This window comes from Lepidochelys olivacea (genome assembly GCF_965140295.1).
Source record: "Lepidochelys olivacea isolate rLepOli2 genome assembly, chromosome: 6".
Taxonomy (NCBI): Eukaryota; Metazoa; Chordata; order Testudines; family Cheloniidae; genus Lepidochelys; species Lepidochelys olivacea.
Window position 1 is genome coordinate 82,345,534 of NC_140416.1, and position 17,782 is coordinate 82,363,315.

Below are 17,782 nucleotides of genomic sequence, written 5' to 3' on the forward strand. Positions count from 1 at the left end.
CCTTGAAGCCGGGATCCCTGACCCTGAAGCCGGAGAAGACAGCTCTGGTGAGTGCACATTTGTAACTACAGTACAGGGTTTAAAAGCAATAGTGTTTAATGTTTGATTTGCCCTGAAGAATTGGGGTGCATCCGCAGCCAGAACAGCTACTGGAAAAGTCTGTTAATGTGTCTGGGAATGGAGCGAGAATCCTTTAGGGACATCTCCATGAAGCTCTCCTGGAGATACGCTGAAAGCCTTTGCGGAAGGTTTCTGGGGAGGGCTGCCTTATTTCGTCCTCCACGGTAGGACACTTTACCGCGCCAAGCCAGTAGCAAGTAGTCTGGAATCATTCCAACACAAAGCATGGCAGCGAACGTTCCTAGGTTTTGGTCGCATTCAAGCAACATTCGGTCTATATCTTTCTGTGTTAGCCTCAGGAGAGTGATATCATTCATGGTCACCTGGTTGAAATAGGGGAATTTTTGTAAGGGAACAGTAAAAGGACCCCGTTCATGCTGGGTTGTTTGCGCTTGGCTAAAAGGGATCATCCCGGAGAATAGCCACGTGGCGGAGGTGGGGGGAGGTATGTGCTGCACATCCACCCAAAAACTGCAGCACCACCTTTTAAATGTGAAACCCAAATGGCATTGCGTGCTATGGGAAAGGATAGCGCTACAGTTTGAAACCACTCCCACGTTATGAAGGCGTAAGAAGCCAACCCTGTGTACCAAAAGACTTACCATGGCTGCCTGGAAACCAAATTCTGTTGCCCAGCTGTTTGTGATGTGTCACCATACCGGCAGGTGCTCAATATAAAAGGCAAAATGCGACCTTATACCTAAAGCACATGTGCTGTCTGCTGTGAATTGCTTGATTCACTGTGAAAGAGTCTCCCTTCTGTTCTCAGAAAATGTATCGTCTTAAATTTTACTCTCCCTTTTTATCTCCCCCCAGGTGCAAATGTTTCTATGCTCCCCCTAGCATCTCCGTCCCTGAGGTTATCACAGATTAGAAGGCGAAAAAAACGAACTCGCGATGACATGTTTTCCGAGCTCATGAAGTCATCCCACACTGATAGGGCACAGCTTAATGCACGGAGTGGCAGAGGCCAGGAAAGCATTAAGTGAGCACGAAGAGCAGAGGCAGGAGGCGATGCTGAGGTTAATGAGGGAGTAAACAGACATGAAGAAGGGTCTGTTGGAGCTGCAGGAAAGCCAACAAGAGCACAGATCGCCACTGCATCCATTGTATAACCGCCTGCCCTCTTCCCCAAGTTCCATATCCTCCTTACCCAGACGCCCAAGAATGGGGGGCGGGGGTGAGGATCCGGGCACCCAGCCACTCCACTCCAGATGATGGCCCAAGCAACAGAAGGCTGTCATTCAAACAGCTTTGATTTGTAGTGTGGCTACAATAAGCAATGTGGCCTTGTCCTTTTCTCCTCCCACACCCCACCCCACCCAGGGTGCCTTCTCAGTTCTCACTTTTTTTTTTAATTAATAAAGAAAGAATGCATGGTTTCAAAACAATAGTTACTTTATTTCCTTTGCTAGCTGTGATCGAAGGGGGGAGGGCGGTTGGCTTACAGGGAATTAAAATCAACAAAGGGGGAGGGTTTGCAGCAAGGAGAAACACATACAACTGTCACACTGTAGCCTGGACAGTCGTGAAACTGGTTTTCAAAGCCTCTGATGCACAGTGCGCCCAGCTGTGCTCTTCTAATCGCCCTGGTGTCTGACTGTGTGTAATCGGCCGCCAGGCAATTTGCCTCAACCTCCCACCCCGCCATAAACGTCTCCCCTTTATTCTCACAGATATTATGGAGCACACAGCAAGCAGCAATAACAATGGGAATGTTTGTTGCACTGAGGACTAACCTAGTCAGCAAACAGCACCAGCGAGCTTTTAAACGTCCAAAGGCACATTCTACCACCATTCTGCACTTGCTCAGCCTATAGTTGAACTGCTCCTTACTACTGTCCAGGCTGCCTGTGTACAGTTTCATGAGCCATGGGAGCAAGGGGTAGGCTGGGTCTCCAAGGATACTATTGGCATTTCAACATCCCCAACGATAATTTTCTGGTGTAGGAAGTAAGTCCCTTCTTGCAACTGCTCGAACAGCCCAGAGTTCCTAAAGATGCAAGCGTCATGCACCTTTCCCTGCCATCCCATGTTGATGTCGGTGAAACGTCCCTTGCGATCCACCAGTGCTTGCAGTACCATTGAGAAGTACCCCTTGTGGTTTACATAGTGGTTGGCAAGGTGGTCTGGTGCCAAGATAGGAATATGCGTTCTGTCTATCGCCCCACCACAGTTAGGGAACCTCATTGCAGCAAAGCCATCCACTATGACCTGCATATTTCCCAGGGTCACTACCCTTGATAGCAGAACATCAGTGATTGCGTTGGCTATTTGGATCACAGCAGTCCCCACAGTAAATTGATTCTTGAAATTGATTTGCAGTCAGGGGTTGCAAGCTTCCACACGGCTATTGCCACTCACTTCTCAACTGTCAGGACATCTCTCATCTTGGTATTCCTGCACTTCAGGGCAGGGGAAAGCAACTCACAAAGTTCATGGAAAGTGGCCTTACGCATGCGAAAGTTTTGCAGCCGCTGTGAATCATCCCATACCTACAACACTATGTGGTCCCACCAGTCTGTGCTTGTTTGCTGGGCCTGGAATCAGCGTTCCACTGTATCAACCAGCCCCACTGCCGCCATGATATCCCAATTGCCACAGCTCGTGCTTTCAGGAACGCCTGTGTCCATGTCCTCATCACAATTGTCCTCGTGCTGGTGTCTCTTAGTCCGGTTCTGCACATACTCCAGGATAATGCACGAGGTGTTTACAATGCTCACAACAGCAGCGGTTAGCTGAGCAGGCTCCATCCTTGCCGTGGTATGGCACCTGCATGGGTAACCCAGGAAAAAAGGCACAAAACGATTGTCTGCCATTGCTTTCAGAGGGAGGGAGGGAGGCAGGGGGCGACTGATGACATGTAACCAAAACCACCCTCGACAATGTTTTTGCCCCATCAGGCAATGGGATCTTAACTCGGAATTCCAATGGGCAGTGGAGATTACAGGAACTGTGGAATAGCTACCCAGAGTGCACCGCTCCATGAGTCGATGCTAGCCACGGTATTGAGGACGCACTCTGCCGACTTAATGCGCTTAGTGGGGACATACACAATCGACTGTATAAAATCGATTTTTAAAAATAGACTTCTATAAAATCGACCTAATTTCATAGTGTAGACATACCTTAGACTGAACAATGCTACTTATATAGATATAGTATTTTTTTTAAATGTAAAAAATGTAAATAATAATTTATATTTCACCAATAATTCAAAAATGATGGAATTACATTTTCTAAACATTATTCTAAAATAATTTACCTTTGGACTCAGACCAATCATGGAAAGTTTCTGTCCAAAAGGAGAATTTTGGGGAAAGTATGAATGCCAGAAAACATCAGCCTACAATGGGTAAAATGTTGCAACTTTAACTACAACTTTATCTACAATGAACACTATAATTACACTTAGCTAACATAGGCAAGTTTAAAAAAAAATGACAAACACACAGTGTTACAGATGTTGATGTACTGCAACTTGATTATTAGAGCTTTCTGAAGCCCTTCAACCCTCTGGCTAGAAAGGGAACCTGTGCAGATAAAACGTGGCAAATTGCCACTTCTGAAATACAAGCCAAGAATTTGATGAAAAAGAGAACCTTTCTTTTAATTATATTGCTGCTTTATCTTGAGGCTTTCTTTCATTACAACAATATAAGTGCTCCAGAACGTCAAAATAAATCCAATAACTGACAACAAAATGTTAACATTTAAGGACCCAATCCCGCAAACATTCACATGTGGGAGTAACGTTATTCATGATTAATCCCAAACTGGATTATTCAGAGGAGTAAAGTTACATGTTCAAGTGTCTCCAAGATCAGACCCCTATTGAAGCCACTGACTTTGTTAAGAAATTTGTATTAACTGATATAATTTACACCCATATATGTTTTGTGCTGCTGTTGGCCATACATTGTACCAAGCATGCCAACAGCAATCTGAAATACATTTGAGCTTTCTGATAAAGTATTTGATAGGACAAAATGCTTTAAGTGTTAACTAGGCAGTGTTTCTCAACAACAGGTCCATGGACTGGCGCTGGTCCCTGAGATTTCCTGGACACAGTTCAGAAGGCAGCAAGCCAGTCCTTGGTATCAAAAAGGTTGAGAAACACTGAGCTAGGAGACAAATTCATATCAAAAGTATCTCAGTGAAATTTAAGAGTTTCCCAGCATCACAATGGAATTTACCAAAACTCAGCAGAATATTTGGCCAGAACAGGGAAGAAAACATTAATTTAGCAATGTGAGACTGAGCAGTAACAAACTAAAGAGCAGCCAGGGTGTGCAACAGCAAAATGCTACACTGTTGGACAAGTAATTCTGATGGTTTGTGGAGGCAAGTCAATAAGTGAGATCAACAGTGTTTTCGTCTCTGTGAGAAGCAGAAGGAGAACTGAGTGAACAAGAATACAACACCTCGTACTGGCTGGATGCTTCATGCTATAGATGGCTATTTGTTGATCTGTCCCCTCAGACGAAGATAAAGTATGGAACAATGAAAGCTGCCAGCTGGAGAAGGGAAAAGTATGGCACAGAAACAGAATATGAATTCCCATGCTGGATTTTACCCCAAATAGCACTGCACCAAGCCTGGAGCCAACGTCAACCAGAATCTTTCCTGTCAGGTCAGGCAACGCATACCGATAAAGAAACTTCAGTTCCATGAGGGAAAAGGAATGAGAAATAAACTCTGAGAAATAAAAGCAGAACAGAACAAAGGTGTTACATGGGTAACATTCACCAGTGCCAAATATTCAGCAGAGCATAACCCTACTCTGACACAGATCTCCCCTTCTACTATATTTTAATTCTTGTTTCCTATACACTTTTTTATTATAGGGCTCCATCAACCATCTGAGTCTGCAGTGTCCTGTGCTATGACTTAGAGCTTGTCTACATCTGAAACACTATAGCAGCACAGCTGCAGTGTTGCAGCTGCGTTGCTGCAGTGCTTCAGGGAAATTACCACCTATGCCAATGGGTGGGACTCTCCCATTGGTGTAGGTAATCCACCTCCCTGAGAGGTGGTAGCCAGGTCAATGGAAGAATTCTTCTGTTGGCCTAGCATCGTGTACATCAAGGGTTAGGTCGGCTGAACTATGTCACCCAGGGGTGTGGATTTTTCACTCCCCTGAGTGACGTAGCTGGGTCGACCTAACTTTTTAATGTAGACCAGGCCTTAGTCACTAGATTAACTTTAGTTGAATCAGCACCATTCCTCTATTAGAGAGGTTAACTATAATTATTAGAGCTGCTTGGAAAAACACAAACAAAATATTTTTTCATTGGAATTTACTGATTTGTCAAACTCATAGTGTTCCATGGAGACAGTCTGATTTTGACAATGTCTAAGGGAATCCAGGAAGGGGTCCTGAGGGACGCCTGCCTGCTTTCCTGCCAACTCACTCACCCAGCTCCTCAGTGCCCTGCCGGACTACTTTGGCATCAGTGCTCCATTCCCTTTTGGGGAAAATTTTTAAAATTTAGGTTTTCAGCCTGAATTGGAAAAAAAACAAATTCTGAAACACTAAAATCCTCTGAGAAATAGAATTACCTTTCTCCACACAGCTCTACTAATTATTTACCTGGAAATATTACTATACATTAATGGCGGTGAACGATTCAGAGTATTACAACTGAATACAGTATCTTAGATCTCAATGTAACAACAATATATCCGTTCACAAAAAGAATCTGTAAATAGTTTAAATTGGAACAGCTAGCTTTTAGAAGACTGAATGTTACTATAATAAAGTATTTATGCTTTGCATTTTAAAGACCCTGCTCTGCTTTGGGGTAGCACAGAGCTGCACCAGGCCAAACAGCAGCTCTCAGAGTCACTGTGCCTCCTAGTGTTCCTACATATGAAGGTGGAGGAGGCCACTGTGTCATCTCTTTTGACACTGCTGCATGCACTTTCCTCTTCAGTATAGCCATAGCCCTGTCTACTTCCTGCCCCCTTTCTGGCTGGCTAGGGTCACTCATGCAACTGTGCTTGGCCCTTGTGTGCAGGAGGCTTCTTGTGCTCTCCCCCATGCAGAGTGTGGGGAATAATCTGTCCTGCTGACTATGCCAGTTTGGAAAGACAAAGGCCACGTCTACACTACAGACTTCTCATAAAATAGCGACGTCAGTAAGGGTGTGAGGATGCGTGATCCTTGACCGACATAGCTATACCGGCCAAAGCCCCTAGTATAGCCACAGTTATGCCAGCAAAGCTGTCCTTTTGCCAGTATAGGTTATTTTGCCTTGGGGTGGGGGAGTGCTGGAAAAAGTTACACTGGCAAAAGTGCTGAGATTTGCTAGTATAAAACAGCTTTCACTCTAGGTGCTCTTTGCTGGTCTAGCATGCCGGTATACCTATATTAGTAAAGCACGCCTAGAGTAGACTTGGCAAAAGTCCTCAATCAGCTGGATGATCTGTTGCTCAGGTGAGCTACTGCATAACTATTTTTAACAATATAAAATAGCTACATCTATTGTATATTCACAAATCAGCCAGCATATCTATTTGGCTTGTGCACTCACAACATGGTACTTACCTAAAGGTGCGGTCTTGTGTGAGCCACACACTACACAGTAGTTTCTACTCATTTTCCCCTTCTCACACAATGAATCAATAATGTCATCATCATAAAGGAATGCATCAACATGAACTGTTGGCTCTGGCTGCTCAAGTATCTAAAAAAGAAGATGAAATCTAAGAAAATCACAGACAAATCTCTTTATTTCACTTATACAGTGATTTGGGTTTTTTAAACAAAACCTAAAGGTCCAGACTGTGTCCTATGCAATGCATTAGACCTAAATTACATATCACAAGTTCTGGAATTATGTTTTTACTTCCTCACGCACTCTCCACCTTCCCCAAGGTTCTATCCAATCAGTCCACTTGTATTTGTGTAATTTATGTCTTTTAATACTAAAGTTAATATATTTTTCTCTAAAATGTAGGGCTAGTCTAACCAAATTAAGCTAAATTGATTTAAGTCACACAAATTGATTTAAGAGAGAGTCCACCCAATAGTGGTTGCACAGATTTATTTAAAATTTATTTGGTTAAATAAATGCAATTCCTGTGTGTAGACTTAGCCTACAATTTTCAACTGACAAGCAACTGCTTTGTAGAAGTTGTCAAGGGAAAGCTGGAGGTTTGAGCAGCTGGGCAAGGGACAGTTGGGGATTTTGGTACCCAGGAGACAAGTGAAGGTTATAGGCTAGGGAAGGAATGCATTCGCTCTTTCCTTTACAATTTGGGCAAAGGAAGAGGTGACTTACATTTTGGGGATAGGGAGCTGAATGCCTCATTACTCACCCCAGAAACACACTAAGGTAATGCTGCTTCTCTTATAACTTTAACTGTCTAAGAAATACAACTTTTCATGTTTAATATTTCAGAATCAGAAACACCATTGATTAATGCACATATAATTTTCAATCAGATGGACATTATTGTTTTTGCCTTTTATTATTTCAAGGCGTTGTATTCCTCAAGCATCCCCCTATCTCCTCTTTCCTCCCCTCAAAGCATTGGTGTACAGGGCCAATCCATTTTTCCAGTTAAGAACTACATGCAGCTCCTTTAGGAATGTATTAACTCTGTTCCTGGAATGAACAGAAGAAGTGCTTAAGTAGAAAAGATGCTACTTTTCTCCACTCCCAAATACACATGAACTGAGCATCCTGCCTCTTTCATTCCCTAATATCTCAGGAAACAAGGAAGTGGAAGCCAAACTTGAATCTCCTGTACTGTAGTACCACCACTCCACTGGCTCTATCTTTTCAGTTTTCTTATTTCACGTTCATACTGTAATAGTGCCTAGAGGCCCCAATTAGGAATCATCATGCCAGTCAGGCACTATATTCCATAACTAGGCTAGCTACATTGTGCTGGACACTCTACATGAATGTAATAAAAGACAGGCCCTGCCCTAAATAAGTTACAATCAAATTATTTAACTGAGGCACTGTGAGGTGAAGTGATTTTCCCAAGGTCATGAAACAAAACAGTGGCAGAGTTGGGAACAGAACCCAGGTCTCCCAAATCCCTCCAATGCCCTAGCCAATAGACCATATTGCCATCGGTATTATTATTATAATCTCTGAGTGAATGCTGTGGTGCAGCAGAGAGAGACCAGAATGACAAGCTTACTTTTTGAATCGCAAGATGTTCTGAGTTAAGCATTGCCTCAATGGGTAAGCAATTCCGAAGATCTTCAGCAATACTTCTGAGTACAACATCATTATTACTCAACATGAATTCATCAAAGTCATCTACAATACAAAATGATTTAAAACAATCATGTATATATCATGGGGACTGTAAGTGATGACCAATATAATATAGCTGTGATTTGTAAACAATGCCAGATGTATAGGGTTTTTATATGAAGCATGTTTTCCAATCTTTATTAGTATTTTCAGCCAGAGACAGATTTAAATCCTAATAACTTTGTCTCTTAAAATAAGTATTTTTTAGATTTCAAATTATTTTCATGTTTACAAACCTATAACTTACACATGATGACCTATACCCCATCAAAGTGATATGGTTTCATTCTAAGATATAAAAACATCAAAGATGTTTTTCTACCACCTAGGGAGGTGGTAGAATCTCCTTCCTTAGAGGTTTTTAAGGTCAGGCTTGACAAAGCCCTGGCTGGGATGATTTAACTGGGAATTGGTCCTGCTTTGAGCAGGGGGTTGGACTAGATGACCTTCTGGGGTCCCTTCCAACCCTGATATTCTATGATTCTATGATTCTATGTTTTTGAAGTGTTGGAAAAACGACAAAACTCACAGTTGCTTGCACTCACATAACTGTCACAAAGGTTTCTCTTATAGAGTCAAATAAAATATATTAGAGTGCTAGTTACGAAGATCAGGGACAATGCATAGTTCAACAATTCAGTTTATAAGACATCTTAAATAAGTAAGTGAAAAAAACTAAGAATTAATTTTTTCACATCCTATTTGTATTAGAGATTTTTGTTATTTTTCACATGTACGCATCTGCACCATAAGGCTCTCTCTCCTTCTTTCCTGATTTATCTTCCCATCCTCCTCTCTTTAGTTCTATAGCCAATTTCCTTTAACCAGGGACGATTAGATGAAACTGCCTTTTGGAGCTCCTCCATGCTCCATCCACATTGAGCCTCGACCTAGTTCTAACCACTGGCGTAGGCCAGGTTGCAATGATATTTATTAAAAAAAAAAAAAATTAGTAACATGGATTGGCTCCATCCATCGAGGCTTTCTCTATACTTAAGACTTTTTTCTTCTCAAATAACAATTCCTTTCTACCCCATTTTGTCTGCCTTTTCTATTTAGATTTAGATTGTAAGCCTTTGGGCAGCGACTAGGTTTTACTACGCGTACATACAGCACCTAACACTATGAAATCACATTCTTAGTTGGGGCTTCTAGGCTTTTCTTTAATAAAACTAAATAATAAAAAAATTCCATTACTACCACTGGTGGAAGCGCTAGTACAGACAGGCTGTCAACTGCAGCCACTGTTCACAGCAAGTCTAGAAGACATAGTGGTTAAAAATGCCAGGCTTGTGGGGCTGATCCACACTAGTGCTCCCACTGTTTCTATCACTGGTGGAGCTGTACCATACCAACAACAACGGACAATTTTAAGTCTAGGGTAAAGACAGCCAAAGGCCAACTAAACTACAATTTTAGCCTTGAAGTGGTTTTGAGTCATGTTTAAAATTGCTTCAGCAAACATGGTTTAAATAAAGGAGTCACTATTAATTAGTGTAAGAGATTAGCTTTCTCTCCATACAAAGAGCTCTGAATGTTGCTTCCACAGCACTTCCCAAAACTGAGACCAAGAGCCGATCCCAGATCTCTCTTATTATGCTGCAGAACATTACTACTAGGCCTTTAGGCCAGATGGCCTCGATCTAAGATTTATATAGGTTATTAATTATTACTTGTATTGTGGTAATGCCCAAAGGCCCCGATTGGGATTGCAGCCCTACTGTGTTAGCCATTGTACAAAGACATGATCTATGTCCCAAAGAGCTTGCAATCTAATTTGAAACATGATGCACAGTGTGAACAAACAGTAGAATAGATAGGAAGAGCTGGGGTTAACAGTAGCAACATTAAGTGTTGCAAATTACACAGATAGTATGCACAACTCAGTGGCTCCAGATTTAGCTTTTTATTTTTAACCCAATAAATAAAATCTCATATGTCTCCCACTGTCATAAAATCTCATATGTCTCCCACCATCCAACACTGGTTTGGAAATTATTCACAGGCATCACAGAAGTGGGTCTTGAGGAAGGAGAACAGTGGATTTATTGATCAGTTCAGGAAGGAAGTTCCATGCGTATAGGACACCACAGCAGATTGTTCAGAGACATTTGTAGGAGAAGTGGACAAACACGTTTTTAAGGCTGGCATCATCAGTGAAGCAGACAGGGTGTAGGGCAACCTGGTAAGAGATAAGAACAGATGAGGGAGGCAGAGAGTTGTGAAGAGCCTTAGCAGTGAAGACAAGAAGTTTGAACCTGATGAAATGGAGGAAGCTGAGCAGAGGGAATTAGAAAAAGGGGTGACATGGTCAGAACAATGGGCAAGAAAGATTATCTTAGCAGCTGTATTTTGTATTGACTGATTGTTGTGGGCAATAATCTCCAACATCTGGCTTGTGCTTTTAAACAATATTGTTACTATGTAATAGAGTTCATCCAGCTGCTACACTGACTGTTAAGAGTATCAAATTCTCCATTTTGTTAAAATGTGTAAGCGTGGCTTTACTGCAGCTCTAACAACACATGAATTCAGATCCTGCGATCCCAGGGCTAGGAGTATTGTTGAGAAAGTGATCAGTTCCTGCACTGCTCAAGTGACCCTATTCTGGCCAACAGGAATGGCGAATGGCTCCTGAGGATATTGTACATCCTGCCTCCTTGGGGCCACTGGACGATCGAGGCGCTGAAGGAGCACTCAAGGACGATAAGGCCATTGTGGAGAAACTAAGTGAATTCTTTGCATCGGTCTTCACAGCTGAGGATGTGAGGGAGATTCCCAAACCTGAGCCATTCTTTTTAGGTAACAGATCTGAGGAACTGTCCCAGATTGAGGTATCTTTAGAGGAGGTTTTGGAACAAACTGATAAATTAAACAGCAATAAGTCACCAGGACCAGACGGTATTCACCCAAGAGCTCTGAAGGAACTCAAATGTGAAACTGCAGAACTACTAACTGTAGTCTGTAACCTATCATTTAAATCAGCTTCTGTACCAGATAACTGGAGGATAGCTAATGTGACACCAATTTTTAAAAAGGGCTCCAGAGGTGATCCTGGCAATTACAGGCCTGTAAGCCTGACTTCAGTAGTGGGCAAACTGGTTGAAACTGTAATAAAGAACAATATTGTCAGATATATAGATGAACATAATTTGTTGAGGAAGAATCAAGGTTTTAGTAAAGGGAAATCATACCTTATCAATCTACTAGAATTCTTTGAGGGGGTCAACAAGCATGTGGACCAAGGGGATCCAGTGGATATAGTGTACTTAGATTTTCAGAAAGCCTGACAAGGTCCCTCACCAAAGGCTCTTGAGCAAAGTAAGCTGCCACAGGATAAGAGGGAAGGTGCTCTCATGGACTGGTAACTGATTAAAAGATAGGAAACATATCTAGATATAAATGGTCCGTTTTCAGAATGGAGAGAAGTAAATAGTGGTGTCCCCCAGGACCTGTACTGGGTCCAGTCCTATTCAACATATTCATAAATTATCTAGAAAAAGGGGTAAACAGTGAGGTGGCAAAATTTGCAGAGGATACAAAACTACTCAAGATAGTTAACTCTCAGGCAGACTGCGAAGAGCTACAAAAGGATCTCTCAAAACTGGGTCACTGGGCAACAAAATGGCAGATGAAATTTAATGTTGATAAATGCAAAGTAATGCACATTGGAAAGCATGCTCCCAACTATACATATAAAATGATGGGATCTAAATTAGCTGTTACCACTCAAGAAAGAGATCTTGGAGTCACTGTGGATAGTTCTCTGAAAACATCCACTCAATGTACAGAAGCAGTCAAAAAAGTTAACAGAATGCTAGGAATCATTAAGAAAGGGATAGATAATAGGACAGAAAATATCATGTTGCCTCTATATAAATCCACGGTACGCCCACATCTTGAATACTGTGTGCAGATGTGGTGGCCCCATCTCAAAAAAGATATATTGGAATTGGAAAAGGTTCAGAAAAGGGCAACAAAAATTATTAGGGGTATGGAACGGCTTCCGTATAAGGAGAGATTAATAAGACTGGGACTTTTCAGCTTGGAAAAGAGACGGCTAAGGGGAGATATGATTGAGGTCTATAAAATCATGACTGGTGCAGAAAAGTAGATAAGAAAGTGTTGTTTACTACTTCTCATAACACAAGAACTGGGGGTCACCAAATGAAATGAACAGGCAACAGGTTTAAAAGAAATAAAAGGAAGTATTTCTTCACACAATGCACAGTCAACCTGTGGAACTCCTTGCCAGAGGATGTTGTGAAGGCCAAGACCATAACAGGGTTCAAAAAGAACTAGATAAATTCATGGAGGATAGGTCCATCAATGGCTATTAGCCAGGATGGGCAGGAATGGTGGTGTCCCTAGCCTCTGTTTGCCAGAAGCTGGCAATGACTATTACCTGTTCTCTTCATTCCCTCTGGGGCACCTGGCACTGGCCACTGTCGGAAGACAGGATACTGGGCTAGATGGACCTTTGGTCTGACCCAATAAGGCCATTCTTATGTTCTTGGGCAGAGAAATGGTTATTGTAATATGGAACTTTTGAAGAGGGGGGAGGACAGGAGGGATACCCTACTTCCCCAAAACCAGAATATGGGAAATCTCTGACTCTTCCCCTCCTCATATTCTCTTAATTTTTCTGAGTTTACCAAAACCTGAAGAGCAGCTCTGTGTAAGCTCAACAGCCTGTCTCTCTCTCTAACAGAAGTTGGTCCAAAAAAAGATACTACCTCACCCACCTTGTCTCTCCAATAAAACTATGACCATATATCAAATATACAGTATCAGAGAATCACATTCTTCAGAAACAAGAACAAACAAACAAACATCAAACACAAGAAAGGGAGAGAAAAAAAAATCATGGATGCTCTTTAAAATAACTACTAACAGAACAATAAAATAAACACTAACAACTTCCCTAAATGTCTTATGCTATCCGGAACATAATTAAGATCAAATAAATCTTCAAATCAACAATATTTAACGATTTCCTAGATCATTTACATTAGTCAAACCAGCAAATTTAAAATGGTTCATTTTTTATTTCTTTTTTAGTATTTTTAAAAAAACAACCAACTGGTCAGCATAGTAGAATGGATAGATTTTGCTGTCCATTTTCATCTGACACAGCTGACAAAGGCAGAGATTAGCCTCCACCTGTCTAAAGTGAGGGGGAAAAATAAAATAAATGCTCACACAGGAACACCTTAAGGCCATGAAATAACTTTCCCCAGTGTTGCTAGGCACATCTCAGAATCCATTCCTGTCGACGACTAAGAGAAAAGATATGTTTTCACTAATCTGGAATCTACAAAAGTCCCTGCTGAGGCAGTGTAGTCCAGTAGAGAGGATACTAACCTGAGATTTAGAAGATCTGGATTCTATTTCTAGCTCTGCCATTGACTCAGTGGGTGACCTTGGGCAAGTCACTTCACCCCTCCGTGCTTCTGTATCCCCTCCCACTCTTTCCATCGTCTATTTAGATTGTAAGCTCCTTAAGGCAGGAACTGTCTCTTACTATGTGTCTGTACTGTATCTCCTATAAAGGGGCCTCTAAAAGCTACTGTGATAGAAACTATAATGATCTAACATGACGAGATCATTCCTTGAAGGTACTGAGTGTGAATTTGGCACTTTAATATAACCCAAAGCCAGAAGATCATCCTAAGCTTTATGAATCCAATATGACAAACTGCTGAAACCCAAATTCTAAAAAGCAGATAATCAGCTAAAAGTGCTCATCGCCAAATGGTGATGCATTTTCTGTTAGGAACACAAACACTGCAGGGCAAAGAAAAAAATGAATGAACACATTACCTTTGTGGGAGGTCACAAAATGGCAGCTTATTTTAAGCAGCTCTTGCACAGTATTCTGCATGTGCATGTTCAATCCATTACTAAAATCAGAATTTGAGAGGTTACCTATTTCATAACTGAGAAAGAAATAGTAACACCTACTTCAATAAGTCAAATGCACGAACCCTTACATATCCATGTATTTCTAAATCACCACTGAATGCAGCATCTAGGTGTCAAATATTAAAATGTACACTTCCACCTCACCCTGGGAAGCCTATATCTACTCCACCGTTGGTAGGGTTATACTACATAGGCTATTCCTTGATGCCTATCTCTCCAGGTATCTCCAAACAAGAAATCAAAAAGAACCTCAATACATAGGTACTGTTCTTGTGCCACCGTAACTGGGCCTGTTACTGGTACTAAATGATGGGAATGTACAATACATAATCAAAGCCCTAGTATGTATCTTCACAGAGTTAATAACATTTTAAAAACAAACCAGGAAGAAATTGCACATAGTTTATGAATTAGTTTAAGATGAATCTCAATCAGTTGTGTTTTTTGCTGGAAGGAATATTACTGTCTGTATTCCACTCCAAAACTGGTTCTGCAGGACCTGCTCACTGTGCATTTATAATTTAATCAACACCTTGGAAAAAAATTAACACCCTGCCACAACTCAGCCTTAACGTAGCAGATTTAAAATTAGCTATGTAAACATCAGAAGCCTCACACTGGATGTAGCATATCTAAACATTTTGGCATTACCAAAAATCTGATTGTACAGAAGCATTACAGAATCCCAGGGTTAGAAAGGACTGCAAGGGTTATCTAGTTTAACCCCCTACCAAGGTGTAGGATTTGTTGTGGCTAAACCAGGGGTGGGTAAACTTTTTGGCCCGAGTGCCACACGGGGGTTGCAAAACTGTATGGAGGGCAGGGTAGGGAAGGCTGTGCCTCCCAAAACAGCCTGGCCCCGCCCCCCATCCAACCCCTCCCACTTCCCACCCCCTGACTGCCCCCCTCAGAACCACTGACCCATCCAACCCCCCCTGCTCCCTGTCCCCTGACTACCCCCTCCCGAGACCTCTCGGTCCCTATCCAACCCTCCTGTCCCCTATCCACACCCCCGCCTCCTGACAGGCCCCTCAGGACTCCCACGTCTTTCCAACCCACCCTGTTCCCCGTCCCCTGACAGCCTTCATAGAACCTCCGCCCTATCCAACCGCCCCATGACAGGCCCCCTGGGACTCCCACACCTATCCAACCGCCCCCTGCTCCTGTCCCCTGACTGCCCCCCGGGACTCCCTGACCCCCTTACTATGCCACTCAGAGCAGCTTGTCTGGAAGCCACACCGCCCAGCCGGAGCCAGACACGATGCCATGCTGCCTGCAGGAGCACGCAGCCCCACCAACCAGAGCGCTGCTCGTGCAGCGGCGTAGCTGTAGGGGAGAGGGGACAGTGGACTAGCCTCCCCGGTGGGGAGCTCAAGGGCCGGGCAGGACGGTCCTGTGGGCAGGATGTGCACCACAAGCTGTAGTTTGCCCACCTCTGGTCTAAACCATCCAAAACAGATGGCTATCCAGCCTCCTTTGGAAAACATTATGTAGCCTCTAAATTACAACAGGAGGTTGCATAGCACACTGAAAGGAAAGGACTTAATAAAGAGGCAATCTAAGAGCAAAGACAACTGGGCTTTTTTTATATAAATTCAAGATCACAGAGGAAAAAGCAAATTTGCTTTGCAAAGACTAACATTTGTTAGTCTTAATTATGCAAAGCTAATTTAAACTTCGAATATAATTTGGTGATACTGGATGTACAAGCTGAAGATAAGGCTGCATCTCTCACAAAAATTAATTTCCCCCATGTTACCAATAAGATTTTAGATACGACCTCAGGATGAATAATCTGGTCATTCCTAATACCATTTTCCCCTGCAAATATCTCCATTAAGATTACCATCGTATTCCTGGTACTTTTTTCCAACAGAAGTCAGATTTATTTAATTAGTACTTTAGCTCTTTTTGGTGTGTTGTTCAGGGTGGATAAAAACCAATGATTTAAAAAAAAATAAAAAAAATTGGAATTTTTTTAATTTAAAACAGAATTTTTTTGTAAAATGCTTTTTAAGGAAAAAAATTATCTAAAGATAGTTTTAATTAAGATACATTCTAGCTCAAAGATATCTCATCATAGAATAGGGATTATAAATTCTAATTCTATAGTATGAGACAATATATTCATGTAATGTTTAAGAAAAGTTTTGTAAATGAATTCCAATAGTTCATGGATTAGGGACCCAATTTGATGGGGTTCTAGGGGCTTCTGTATAGATTATTTAGGTTAATCTTTCTATCTACCCAATGGGACTCAGTGCTCAGTCTAGAAGATACCATCAGAGATGCTTAGTTTGCAGTTCTCAAACTGTGGATTTGTGTCTCCAGAAATACAGTAACATGCTTGTTAACAGCAAAAATGTTTTTAAATAAATAAATATATAGAGGTGAGAAACAACAGACCTCAACCCTATTGTCCCTCTGCAAATTTGTGTACACAGAGTCAATCCCTTACCTCTCTCTAAAAGTGCAAAGTTTCAAAAAGTTCAATGAATAGAAGATTGTTGGAGACAGAATAGATCTGGACAAGGAGAAGTCTGGAGTTAAATGTGAGAAGGAAGGGACAGGCAGTAGAAACAAAAGTGAAACCGTTTGAGCAGCATATTCCAGAAGTCTTAGGGTCTTTCTGAGGGTAGCCTTCATTGATTTGAGATCTACCATACCATTCTCTCACTAGAAGGGAAAACCGATAATGGCAGCAGGCTGTAGATGAGACCCAAACTGGGTCTCTTTTATTGCTGAGTTGTGAAGAATATGTATTAAGGTTACAACAACCAACAAGAATGCACTTTTATGTAGAAATCCATGATTAAATAGAGTCTTCCTGACTAGTGATTTAAAGCAAATCCACTTTGGTGTTGTTTAAATTTACATCTCTTTGACTGAGCTGACAGAAGCTCCACAGTTCAATTTTGAACCAAGTTACTTGTATGTTGTATAATTGCTCCGTACATTTACCAAAATCATATGACCTAGTTTTCATTGATGACTAACTGCTTATTCCCAGTCCTTGTTCTTACATCAACCTTTTCCTCTATAGTTTCATTTTCCCAGTGGAAAATTGTAAAAGGTAATTAATGCCACTTCCTAAAACTGGTGATTCCTCAGATTCTTATCCTAAAACTGACGATACATCAGAACCTATCATAACATCCCATCTCAATTTATCAAACAATATTTAAAATAATGAAAAAGATTCACAATGTATCCACCATCTTAATGATGATCTAACCTGTCAATCTGGCTTCTGCTCAGTGACACTACTTGATCTCTACTCAAACACTACTCTGTTTGCATAAATCATATTCCTTAAGCTCTGGATAAGAAGCACAATACAGATTTACAGATGTAATTCTTCTTCTATTCTGTAATAGTACTTATGATCTCTTAGCACTCACGTGCATCTTTCTTCATTCTTGCTCTTTACTCATCATGAGGCTTTAATTAGAACCTCT

General features: G+C 41.6%; 1 protein-coding gene across 1 annotated transcript in view; it reads right to left on the reverse strand.

Moving 5' to 3' along the window:
* Positions 1–17,782, reverse strand: part of LOC311522192 (uncharacterized protein) — a 78,279-nt gene that overhangs the window by 49,502 nt on the left and 10,995 nt on the right. Inside the window, exons 2-5 of the mRNA XM_084631247.1 lie at positions 14,223–14,302; positions 8,281–8,402; positions 6,671–6,809; positions 4,697–4,818 (exon numbers count right to left, since the gene is read on the reverse strand). Coding sequence (XP_084487373.1) covers positions 4,697–4,818; positions 6,671–6,809; positions 8,281–8,402; positions 14,223–14,289 — 450 coding nt within the window. The 5' untranslated portion in view covers positions 14,290–14,302. The remainder of the gene's footprint in view (positions 1–4,696; positions 4,819–6,670; positions 6,810–8,280; positions 8,403–14,222; positions 14,303–17,782) is intronic.